This window comes from Mixophyes fleayi, chromosome 8 (genome assembly GCF_038048845.1).
Source record: "Mixophyes fleayi isolate aMixFle1 chromosome 8, aMixFle1.hap1, whole genome shotgun sequence".
NCBI lineage: Eukaryota > Metazoa > Chordata > Amphibia > Anura > Limnodynastidae > Mixophyes > Mixophyes fleayi.
In genome coordinates, this window is record NC_134409.1 from 22033919 (window position 1) to 22047791 (window position 13873).

Below are 13873 nucleotides of genomic sequence, written 5' to 3' on the forward strand. Positions count from 1 at the left end.
GACAGTTTCGAGCATCATACTATGTATCAGATGAAACACTGCCCTTAAAATCTGGCATTTTAAAATCCACCAAATTTACCTATTACTGGCTGTGAAAGTCCCTATTTAAGTCTCCTTATAGTGACCACTCATCACCATTGTGCTGGTGCATCTCACTAACTTCTTACCAACCAGCAATCAACTCTGCTTTCTGAAGAACTTCTTTACATCTCACTTCAGCCAGATCTTCTTTTCTATATCTGATCCTGAGATTCTCTATCCGGTCCACCAATTGTCTTCATTACAGCGACTTACAACCTATGCCGATTTAATATTTTAGGAAACTTCTGCAGACTCTGTCTTCCTTATATTATTCATATCAGTATTTACAATCTCTTCTGTATCGACATAATAGAGCCCTCTATATTCTTGTATTCCTCTAAGCAGGGATATAGTGATTAGACTGGAGCACCATTCCTATCATATCGGACTCATTTGGTGACCAAGAATAGCAAACAGGGTGCCTCAAACCTCTCCTTGTGATATATTATTAGATGTAACATTATTAAGCTGAAGACGGTCATGGTCAGAACACAAATACGACAGATTGCAACAAGCAACCTTGTACTTCCCTGTAAGATTTCAGAGCGACACTCCAACCAAATCTAACATTTCCCCAATAACTATTCCTCGTCCCACCTGACAAGTAGAACCGTGACAAGTCACTTACACTTCAGGACTTTCTCAACCCCGATGGTGCCAACCTTTTACATGGCTGTGTTTTGAAAAGGGGGCGATGGGTTTTTGGAGAAATTCTACATTTGGGTGGAGTTATCCTTTAAACAATTGGGATGTAATGCACAACATTTGTCCACGATGCAGCCTCTTAAATAAGTGTATGAAGTGTAGAGGGCATGTTCCTTACTTTGGCAATGATGCAGGATGAGAGTAGCTCCCGATACAACTTCAACCCAATAAAGAAAACATTTTTCACACATTCTTTTTTTCATTTTTTTTTTTTTTTTTGTAGCGTGACATGTACAACGTTCTTAAAAACATCAGAATAACAATATACAAACGAGGACAGACACAAGTGGGGAGTCGGAGGGGAGACTGGGGTGAAGGATCCTATGGTTTATCTTGTGATAGGACATAGGTCAAATTACCCAAAAAGGCTTTGGCCTCTAAAATGAACCCCTTTGATGCCCACAGTTGGTAGTAATACAAGGACATGTATTTATCGGGCCGTACCTTTACCTTAGATACATTTGCCCCAATAAATCCATTTTATGTTTGGCTCCAGAGTTCACCATTCTACACAACGGCTGCTGCTGTTTTTGCCTTTCATATACAGAATTTGGGGCCTGTATAACAGTGAGCAGCCTAAAAAAAAATAAAAAGACAATATTCTGTCTGAGGGATCACATTATAGATCAGCATTATGGAGTACAAACTAGGATTTCTATATAGTTCACATTTTGCTGTAAAAGACGGACACTAAGGAAGGCCACTGAAAGGAACACCTTTACCTGTCGCAGATTGCTCCGCTCCATCACCCAGACTACAAGATGATTCTATGACAACTTTAATGTTAATGTTAAACGTACGCTCAAATCAATCTGACTGGCTCATCACAAGGTTCACTCATTATACAGCTTTAGCGAGCATGTCAAAGAATATTCCTATTTAGTGTCATCTTAAGGGCTAAGGAGGTGCCTCCCCCTGCGAGCTTTGCAATTTTTTTTTGTGGAGGATGAAAAAAAATTAAATAAAAATGTTTTTTTTCATTTTTTTACATTTTTTTTGAGTAGTACCCCTGTTCTATTACAGAGAATTCAATCCTCTCCCTATATATGGATGGCCCTTCCAGGTTACAGTTCTACATACTCCGAGACTTGCAGATATCATGGCAGAGAATACTTGGCTCAGGCCTCCAAAACCTCCAAGGTTCAAGACATTTCCCCTTACACTTCTGCTAGGCATACACGCCTGGAGAGGCACGGTGTTCCCCCAAAGCATAAATAGCATCACGCTGCCAAATCTGGAGCAGAGGACAGAACATATAACTGGTAACGCCATGTGTATCAGTAACTACGATCATGCTGGTTAGTGTGACATGTTCTTGCAATCCCTTAAGTCAATGGCCCCATTATGGATCATCACTTCCCACCTACAAACAGAGCAGGTTTAATGGGTTCCCAAAAAAAATTATCACAACATCTTAAAATTATTTCCCATTTCAGCAAATTAAAATACTCTTATCATTTTAGAAATATATTGCAATTGGGGTTCTGGCTCTTTTATTATATTGAAAATTTTTTCCTTTACTAATGGGGCTTATAATGCAGAGGTTGTGTGTTTGTATTACACCAGAAGAACATGGAGAAATAGTTGGGTGGAATTGTGGCTCTAAATTTACAATGTTCTCATGTCAAATTAAGCTCCATTACACTAAAGGTAAGTGACCTGTAACTTGCCAGCAGTAGCTGAATCATAAGTCTCAGCAGGGCAGGACATACTGGGACTTGTAGTTCCACAAGATCCGGAGAGTTACCGATCGCCTTAGCCTGCATTAAATGAGTCCCGGATTCTAGGGCACTTTGGACCAGAGTGGGGGCAACTCTGAATTATTGGGAAGATTTCAAGTATCTTGTGTTGGTCTGTTATTTATTCAGAGTTAAATATTCACATCATGCATATACGTAAGAGGCACACACTGCAAAGAACTGTACCCCCACCTCCCCAGCCTTAAAAAAAAAAAAAAATCAAGAAAAAACCCAAAAAGCCTAAATCAGAAATAAATAACTGACATCTTGACCAAAATATATTCTTCAAATAACCCCTCACATTTTTATCAAAGTATCTGGCAATGAAAAGGTCCTCTGTAATACTGTAAGATCGCTGTGGAACGTTCTGTGCATCCCTCGTCCTCTTATTAGGTCTCGAGTTAAACAGTGTATGTAATTACATAGTATTTCCAGATTTTGACGAAAATCCAGACAGGTGTGCCCAGGAGTTGCAAAATGCACAGATTAAAATAAAAAGTAATAAAAAGGCTAGATGAAGGAGTTTTCTGCGTTTGGGGATTCAGCGGTTTGGAGGGGGGGGGGGGAACGTATGTACCAGTCTAGTGATGCTGAATATTTGCAATCTCCCCTATCATTCCCAGCCAAGTTATGTGATTAAGTCATAAGGGTCAAGTCACATGCAGAGTTCTGTTAGCTTCCTGTAAAAACAGATTCATCCTGATCAAACTAAAGTCATTAACTACTACTAGGGAGCGGAGGCATTGTACAGCATTCTTCATGATTACTGTGTGCACCCTAATACCTTACAGTACAGCAGTGTTTGGGGTGTTATTCTTCCTTCCTACTTTCCTCGTACATGTCACATAATCGGGGTGATGGGAAAACTTTTAGAACATTTGTGTTGTCTAGATTAGTGGGGGACACGGCTGTGCAAACGTGATGCGGCCCCTTATGTCTCACGTCCAAAGGAACACAACAACGTAAATGACAATAGTTGGAATTAGAACGATGAGTGTTTTAAATGCAAAATAATAATAAACACAACACTAAAAAAAAAAAAAAAAAAAACAATTTGTGGCCGATCATCCAGAAAGAAAGCAAGGCCATGTCTTCTTAAGCTTTGGAATATATTCGATGTAAAGGAGCTGGCACTTTAAATGTTCTGTTGCCTTGCTTGGCTCCCGAGCTATCCTTTAACCCTGTACGGACATGTTACTTATACAGGTAAGCATCAAACATGCGCTGCCTGCTTCCTGTGTGTGGGGAAAGTAGCAAGAGTATACAGATAATCAGCATCGTAACGCATGACACATCCCCCCCCCAATCAGGACACATTCCAGGGAACCCCCTTTGGTGTCAGAACGGTGCATTCATTTGATCAGAAGCTGGATGAGCGGTAATGTGAAGGATATGCTGTATTGGGATGATCTCCTGCACAGGCTGAAACCTTCCAGCGTGGGGTCTGGTAGAGGCTCTCTCTTCCAGGTAGTGTGGGTAACTCTCTAGGACCGGGGAGGTGACAGGGTAGTTTCTTTATCCCTTAAAGCAGAACATCTGCTGCTGTCACAGTCCGCTCTATGGACACTTATTCCTTGGCTTCCAGGAAAAGTGTTTCCTGAGGGTACAGCTTTAGTTCCATGAGAGATCTGCTGGGATCCAATTGGGTGATCTGGGAAACAGAATTGAGATAGGGACTTTAATATGTGCAAATGTAAAAACAAAAAACCCCAAAACAAAACATAAAAACAAAAACAATCCAACTGTACCTTGTAAATAAACCTTAATATGCGGTCAATGCAGAAAGAATATTTAAAGACAATAAATAAATCAACGAGGGTTTAGCCAGCGACAGTACAATACACACCAATATCAAACTGACCAGTTTACTATGATCATTGCAGCCACTCTTATTACAATCCCACAGACTAACCTCATTGACTCATCCAGCTCAGAGGAGACCTGCCGGGGACATCACTAGTTCAGAGATGGAAAAACTGTATGAAAGCCATCCATAAAAATGTATCTGCCCCGATCATCCAGCGACAGGGACTAACTTATACTTGGCTCAAAACATTAGAACACCATCCTGGAGAGGATGGGACACACACTAACAGGTTGGGAGTTAAGCTACATTACAAAACGCCAGCCTGAAATGGAAGGGGTGCTGGTGGCCTGCGCTGTACTTTACTGCTGAAAAGCTTCACACATTAATCTTATAAAACTGTGGACAAGTTTACCCCAGACACAAAAGCAAAGCAGACAATGGAAAGAAAGGTCAGAGCTTCCAGCAGTGGCCAGTCAGGTGGAGCACCATAGAATATTGAAAACTACATTTAGAAGTGCTCTCTTGTGAATAGCAAGACAATTCCCATTTTTACTTAAATCGCCAAAATAAAATTATTCCCACTCCCAACTGTCTGTTTCTGAGAACTCCCATAGTAAGCAAGAAGTCTTCTGTGCGTTCATGTAACAGGTAACGCTAGTAACGTGTGGCTTGTAGAAGTTACTAAAACTACCTGTCCCATAATCCGCTCTACTGGCAGCTCACACCGCTCTACTGGCAGCTCACACCGCTCTACTGGCAGCTCACACCGCTCTACTGGCAGCTCACACCGCTCTACTGGCAGCTCACACTGCTCTACTGGCAGCTCACACTGCTCTACTGGCAGCTCACACTATCTTCTTGCCAACAGAATGTAGAGTGCAAGACAGGGGGCAATTCTCAGGGAGGTTATTGCAGGAATGAGAATATGGCACCAAAACACCATTTAAAGTCAGCTTTATAGGTAATTATTAATGAAGTGAACCAGTACCTTTTACATCAGAAATTCACTGCTATAGGTGTAAACGAAAAAAATAAATAATAAAGTCATGTGACTTCTGCTGACAGTGCCGGGAATGTAAGCATGGTTACCGACTGCCCGAGTTCTGCTTATACCGGCTGCACACCCGCAAGGCTCTTGTAATGTACTAGCTTAATTATGCAAAGTGCCTGAAAACTGGACACCCCTAAATAACTGGCAGCTGCAAATATTCTAAAAATTACTTAAAGACAGAAGTAACAATAAAAGAAACACATCAATATTACACTGAAGACATCATAAAACAACGAGTGGACTTACTCTTTTAGGATGGGTTTTGCCATATTATTGTGCTTAACGCACAATAGCAAAAGAAAATGACACCCCAACCCCCTCCATGATCACATCTTTATCTCCACTTGTGATCACTTTCAATAGCTGCCCACATACAAGTCTATATGACCAGATCGCAACCAGATCTGACTACTTTGGTTCCACAACGAAGATCATGGTATTAACCGATAGGATTTACCAGAAACCAGAACTTTGATTGGAGAAATAATAGTTTCAGTGAGTGAAGACAGGATAATACGGTTGTAAATGCACCACCTAATGGACATCTCCTAACTTGGGGAATAATAGTGTCAAGTAGTCCAAAATTTTCGTCTGTATGTTTTAATTGCAGAAGACTCCTTAGTGGAACCTAGTTTCATAGAAAGGGAGATTGTGTACTGTAAACCATTATCAAGTGAGATCACTGTCTATTTCATAACAATATACACAAAAATATTATTTTCATTCTTTTTTATTAGCTCTGTTCCCAGTTTCCAGTATCCACTTAACAGGACTTCCTGGAAAACTTATTAGGGTAGACTGGTACTTATGGTCCATTTAAAGCTACACTGCTACACACAAGCAGGTGTATGTAGAATGGAACACTGAGGTGTAATAAGCGGAACACAAACTTAACTGGAACTCTATTTACAAACTCAAGCTAGCTTAGATCCTTCATCATCATTTATTTATATAGCGCCACTGATTCCGCAGCGCTGTACAGAGAACTCACTCACATCAGTCCCTGTCCCATTGGAGCTTACAATCTAAATCCCCTAACATACACACACAGACCGAGAGAATAAGGTCAATTTAATAGCAGCCAATTAACCTACCAGTATTTTTTTGGAGCGTGGGAGGAAACCGGAGCACCCGGAAGAAACCCACGCAAACACGGGGAGAACATACAAACTCCACACTGATAAGGTCATTGTCGGGAATTGAACTCATTGTACTGTGAGGCAGAGGTGCTAACCACTAAGCCACCGTGCTGCCCGATCATTGGAGATGGCCTTTTGCCAAGTCAAGTCAATACACTACAGCTACATTTGAATGGTCTATTGCTAAAAGTAATTTTCCTGTTGTGATTAGTTTATTACACATACAAATAGTTTCTCTGTGAGAAGTTAAATTACTTTTAGTAAACAACTGCAGGATTGAGCACAACAACTTATGCGACGTGGGAATCGCTGCCCTAATTATCCAGACAGACGGCGTTCTCGTCTCTCTGCGGTGTTATGTGGGTTGGTGGTTAAATGAGCATACTGTCAAACGTAACCTTACATGTTGAAACAGCTGTTAAGAGACGCATGGAAGGTGAGACATGGCAATATGACTTTGCTGCCATGAACACCTATTGCTGCTTTTAAAAGTGGGATTGCAGCCTTAACGAGTGCCTCCAGATGGGGCAGCAGCTAATTAGAGAGATGCCGAACCTCAGCCGAGCTCCGTGGCAGTAAGACGGCTCAGGATGCCCTTTTCTCAATCTCTTTTACACTTTGGAGATCTTAGAAAAATTTCAGGCAGAGGATGGTGGGTGTCATGAGAAGGGGTGGGACTGTTTATACCCTTGATTTCAGATTGCCTTCTGTTTCCAATTCACCGGGGGATTTGCCGATTTGCCAATGTTTACACCATTACCCAATTACTGAATATGCGGCTGCTGCATCTGTCAACAAACAGAGCTGTTGTCGCTTTGTTTTAGCGGCTCCTGCTCCCCCCCCCCTCCTCCTCATCATATGGCTCATTGTTCAGCTTAATTAGCATCCCATAACCTTCTGCATTATCAGACACCCCGATCTGTTATCTTTAAACAGTGTACTTGGCACTATGGCAGATTAATAATGCACAGACGCTTCAAAATGATTTCTGTTATTACAAAAACAAGTGTTTGCCTTTAATTGATCACAACATTATACAACAGAAACAAACGCACTGCTGGAGCCGAGGACTTTGATTACATACAGAAAGGGGCAAAATAAAATAATAAACATTTTACGCAGACAGGAAAAGGATTGCGCACCTCACGTCAATGACCTACTGAAACAGATTTGACGGCAGATATGAACCACTTGGCCCTTCTAGTCTGCCCATATTTTTTAACTTATGGTAACCTCGAACCAAATTTGATCCTTAGTTCTTTGTAAGTATATCCTTATGTCTATCCCAAGCATGTTTAAATTGCTCTACTGTATAAGCCTCTACCACCTCTGGTGGGAGGCGATTCCACTTATCCACTACCCTAATAGGTTTAATGACTGTACTATTTTTCTTAAAGCCACTGTACTCCAGGATAAAAGCAGTCGCACTAGGCTTTTGAGATCCAGTTCATGATAATTCAGATCACTTTAAAAGGCACATACTGAAATCTATAGGAAGCAGCCAAATGCCTTTATTCATCTTTTGCACTATATCTGAAGTCATTTGATGCCTCACATACAGTATGTTTCTAATACACCTTTACTCAATTGAGTGACATTCTAAAAATTAAAACAAAACTAATAAAATGCTCATAAACATCTATGAGCATTATTCTTTATAAACAAAAGCAAAAGAGGATGGCTAGCGCATTTTCCACGCTCAGTGTTAAATAGTCAATAGATAACTCCACCAGTTAATATAAAAACGCTTACTTATCTTGCCATGCTCAGGGCCCAAGTGGATCTAGTAGACAGATAAGTAAAATGGTCAAATACACCACTCTCCAGTGTGGCTGTCCCTCACCTACTCTCTGTACTCCACAAAAAACTCTTGCCTCACCCCGCCTTAAAAGTGTATAATATGGGTGCTACATTTAATATATTGCCATTATGTGGAGCTGCATGGCTAAATGGCTCTTGGATTTTAAGCCAAGTCTTAGATAACCTAAAAGGAGGGCAATTGCATTAAGCATCTGGGTATTCCAATTGTATAGTTACCCTTTTCTCAAAGCTACCACTAACAAAGAAGAAAAGATAACAATGAATGAACATGGAGAAGACAAGTTTCAGTTGATCCTTTTTGGTCAGTGTTGGCTCACCTGTGACACTCCGGGTGTTGTGAAACTACAAGTCCCAGCATGCTTTGCCAATATATGGCGGCTTATTGCTGGAAGGGTATGCTGGGACTTGTAGTTTCACAACACCTGGAGTGTCACAGATTAGCCAACACTGTTCTAGTTCTTCAAGAATGCCGGTTAACGGACATTACATTGAAAACAACACACATTCTCTGCATGGCTCTTCTGCTAATAAACTTCATCCAGAATTTGCTTTGAAATGCCAAATGTACCATGTTCCAATACAACTTGGCTGCTGAATAGCTGTTTTTCAGCGAGACATTTTATTATACCATCTGACCAGCAATGAAACATCTTTCACCGACAATAACAGGTGATAGCTGCCAAGGGCTGAAAAGTTCCAATGAAAAAGGTTAATTGTTGGTAGCCTGACTGCACGCAAGGTGACTGAACAGTGGCCGCTGCTGTCCAACAACGTAATGATCTTGTCCTGGGCGCCAGTTTTTACAAATTTATTTTCAGAGTTTTCTGATGCTGGGAAAACTTCTGTCAAGAGTATTATTACAAGTATCTATATTATCGTGCAATGTTTCCCTACTGATGTAGCCAATGTCTATGTCCGAGAGGCATTGCAGTGCAAGACTAAGATCATTTCTCTTGGACAGCCTAGATCAGTTTTGGCTAACCTGTGGCACTCCAGGTGTTGTGAAACTACAAGTCCCAGCATACCCTTCCAGCAATAAGCTGCTTTATATTGGCAGAGCATGCTGGGACTTTTAGTTTCACAACACCTGGAGTGTCACAGGTTAGCCAACTCTGGCCTAGATTAATATAAACAAGGATCCCAAAATAATTTTTATATTGTTGATAATATTTAGACAATGATAGGGTCCCAGTATTTGTATTAACTTAACTAGCACCATAATAGAAGTAAAACCCTGACTTTATCTATGCCCTGCCCTGTGAGAGGGAGTACTGGTCCAAGCCTGGCCAACCTGTGCCTCTCCAGCTGTTGTGAAACTAAAAACCCCAGCATGCTTTGCCAGCAGATAGTCAGCTGATAGCTGGTAGGGCATGCTGTGACTTGTAGTTTCACAACACCTGGAGAGCCACAGGTTGGCCAGGCCTGTACTAGTGTATGAATATAAATGTTAACGCCAAATTAGTGCATTAAACGGTGTTTTCACAATACGTTTACGCAGGACAGGACAAAGCGCTAGCCATCCTGACTCAAGTACTGTAACAATACAATTCCTTTTCAATATAAAAAAAAACAACAAAGGGAAAAAAACAGTAAGACATACTCTTAAAATCCATGTAGACTGACTCGTAACTAATTCTGTAGCCCGTGGGGGGGGGCCTGCTCTCCTGGGTGTCATGTAATACTGCAAGGTCTCATTACTTCTTATTAATGCTATTCCACATGGAAGCCAACAAGCTAAAAACATAAGCCTCGTTAGATGGCAATTAGTACACAATAAAGAGGCATGTTTCAGGCAGCAGTTAGAGCAGCAAGCAACAAACAGCTGTGTTTTTCTTTTTAATCAAGAAATAAAAGGACAGTTTGTACCGTTCTCTCATACACATTGTTACATCACAGCTCAGTAATTGTATACTGCACATTCTATAGAGACTGCTATGGGAACAAACAGTGCGTACCGCAAATAAAAATCTGATCTTGCATAAATAACTACCATCTCTTAGATGGAAAAGGAGACATGTTTACTGACAGTTAAGAGTGGCAACCTGATAGATTTTGGTGTTCCAGAAGGCTCCATTTTTTTTTTTAAACTGGGGTTCTCTATTGAAATGCAGTATAACTTGAATGCGGTTATGGTGAGACACCAGCCCTGTGGATCGTCACTAGGGTGCTTGTACACAACGACTAGTATCCGCTCTGCTACAAGAACCATCAGAAAACGTGTACAGGCTCCGGTACATCTCAGATCCTGCACACGCCATCTGATAGCTTCCATAGCCAGAGGTGATTCTACATACCCCAGAGATATCGGGTCCAGGCCTGTTATCAAATCTAACACCCCAGCTTGTATTACTCACCACTAGTGTGCTTCAGTGACCAATTTATAGCTGGTGGTAACATTCATGTCATGCTCAGAATTACTGATGAATGTTCTCCCCCCAATATATCTGTTATAATATTGGCTCTTATCATACTGATTACCATCAATCTATTTTACTTTAGCCAATATTCTCTAACACACATAAAAATGTCACTTCACATTGTCTAAAGGCAAAGCTCGATTATTATTCCCACCCACACAGTACCTGATGTATATATTACAGACATGTGATCTATTAGCCAGAATGCCTAGGACTTTTTGGTCTTTGGACTTTTTTTTGCCCCCTCTATAATACTATGGGATTATTCAGCCCAGAAACATAATCTCTACACATTAAAGGACAGCTAAACCCTAGGTTGCTTCACATAAAGAGATACCAAGATCACTGGATGGTACCGCAGTTGGTTTACTGGAGTCTAGTTGGAGACAATAGGATAAGTAAAGGCTGCCTGTAGCACAGTGGTTAACATTGCACCAGGATGTTGGGTTCAAATCTGACTGGGGTGTCATCAGTTTGTACTTTGTATTGGGGTCCCTTTGAGTTTCTCCTGTAGGTCACCTGGCTTCTAACTACATAGGTCCCATTGCGCATTTCTGAAATTAGACTGTAACTGTAGGGTACGTACTAATGTGAATCAATAAACATTCTCTGCACAGTGCAGCATAACATGGTTATCTATAAAGAACAATAATAATATACAAAGCTGCATACAGGTGGTTGAACCCATATACATGAGTATATATCCACGCAGTGTTTGCAACCTATCATATAAATACACACATGTATACACGTACATACATATTATATCTATATACACACTTCTCACCTAATGTTAAATGAATGAACCACAGACTCCAAGGAACAGCGCCCCCTAGAGATCAAGTGGACGCAAAGTAACGTTGGAGTTACAAAAAAGTTTTTTTCAGCAAACCTACTGAATATGCCATGTTCACATAGTATCTGCGTTCTATATACTGCTATACAGACAAATGACAGCTGAGGGAGGACTCGTGTTTTGCACACAAGTGAAGCCTGGAAAGCAATATATTGATATGTTTGCAAGCAGTCAGCACAGATGGCGATCGGCTCATCCAGCACCTGCACAGATGCAGCAGACTGACAATAAATTGAATTTTGGTACCGAGTAGAGCTTTGCAGCACAGGTATTAAATTAACTGAAATTGCCATATGCTGCAGTAACTGATGCCCAAACACACTCATCTCTTCTAAATTAATTTAGTGACAAGTGAAGGTTGCCAGATTGGGAAAGTAAAATTAAAATAAATACAAACTCTGCTTATTCCACACAAGAGACAAGTTTCTCTTTGTATAGATTAAGGTTGGGCAATCTGTGCGCTTGTTGTTGAACTATCACTCTCAGCATGCTCCCCAAGTTTGTAGGTAGGTGAGCAAGTTGGACATTACACTTCAGCATTACAGTCCCAGATGACCAGAAACCATTCTTGCCTGCACTCCCGGAATGTCCGGAAGACGCTCGAATTACAGGTGCTTTTCTCTGACCTGTGGGAGAACAGGACTTCTCCGGATCATGATGAAGCGGGTGGTACAGGGACATTGTACCATGGGGGGGTGGGGCCACAAATGATGTGATTTGCCGTGTGATGTCCCATCTATACTTCCAGCTTGATCTCCCCTTTTTAATGCCCCCATGGACAGACCTTCTGACTACCCTGGTGACAACCAGCCTTCCCATCCTTCTGTAGGGAAGGTGAGCACGCAACAAACTCCTTCCATCAAGCACAGCTGTTGCTCCCCTTCAGTTTAAGTTATTTTCCATCCAACAGGAATACTGAACAGTCTAACACATTGAATCGGTAATTAAAGGGGGCAAACATCTACATAGTGGGGGCAGAAATATGCGGGGTGGGGCAATATTCATGAGAACGCAACCAAATCATTTATTACTATCGACATCATTGAGGCACTTTGTGCCTCATTTCTCAGTGATGTCGCTTGTGACTAGTGAATCGGTAGATTGTTTATAGCCTACTCCGCTGTACGTAGGTACATTATAAGCCTAATAGGAGAGGTTTAACATCACTGCAATGAGCACAGTGTAGTTTCCTTTTTATCAGGCTTACATCTTGCCAGAACGTTATCTCACTTGTTTGTTGGAAGTGCCCAATTAAAGAGATTTAAGCAAATCACACCATACTAAACAGAGCAAACTGGTTTTAAATGATTAAGCAATGCCTTCAGCTGTGGGATTACCTTAAGTGACTTGTGTTCTATCTGATCCCACCACACTGGTTAGGCGGAATGTTGTGTAAACCGAACCAGATACAGTAAAATACTGCATTCTAAAGTTTAACAAGATCCCATTTACAATACAGTATAATATGTGTCTCACACAGCATAGATCATAGGACATGTGCCAAGAAGCAATTCATATGGATGTAATTCTTAGTCCAAAGAACAGATGATAAAAAACAGCACTAATACTGTGATCTAGTTGGTTGCTCTACAAATATATAAAAATCTTTTGTATATATATATATATATATATATATATATATATATATATATATATATATATATATATATATATATATATATATATCTATATCTAAATACCTCTATTAACTGTTTGTTCTTTTCTCCCATTTTACTCACAGCCATTTTTATACATGAAACTAATAAATAAAATTGAAAAATTAAATATCATCTGTTAATGAAGAATTTCATGCAGAAATAAAAAATAGTTTTCCCCCATAAAGACATATTTCTAGCTGAACTACTGTGAACACTGCAATGACTTCCATCCACAAAACACAGTTCACAATCAGTGCTCCAGGGTCTACGCCCTGGAAAAATAATGTAGTCTGAAACACTGAGGACCAAGTTGAAGGCATTATTCATTGGAAAAGAGATTGGTAGCAATGTAGCATTGAGTTTCCTGTAAGAAACGGTGTCAATTCAATGATTTAATTTAGACCTGGTAATTGACACTGAAAAATAAGGATGATACTTTTATCCTGGTGAACTGGTCATGCTAGAATGCATGAAGAAGCGGAGAAGAAACTACAAAGACATTTCATTCCTGAACCTATTTAATAAATTCTCGCTACCAAAAAAAGTATAAAAGATGAAACTAATATTTTCCAGCAAAATTCGTACCAGGATTTTTTAGC

General features: G+C 40.5%; 1 protein-coding gene across 1 annotated transcript in view; it reads right to left on the minus strand.

The window, feature by feature from the left end:
* Window positions 1–2629: 2629 nt before the first annotated feature.
* The window catches only part of FAF1 (Fas associated factor 1), a 163925-nt gene continuing 152681 nt past the window's right edge, over window positions 2630–13873 (minus strand). The window contains exon 19 of the mRNA XM_075182058.1: window positions 2630–4176. Coding sequence (XP_075038159.1) covers window positions 4093–4176 — 84 coding nt within the window. The 3' untranslated portion in view covers window positions 2630–4092. The remainder of the gene's footprint in view (window positions 4177–13873) is intronic.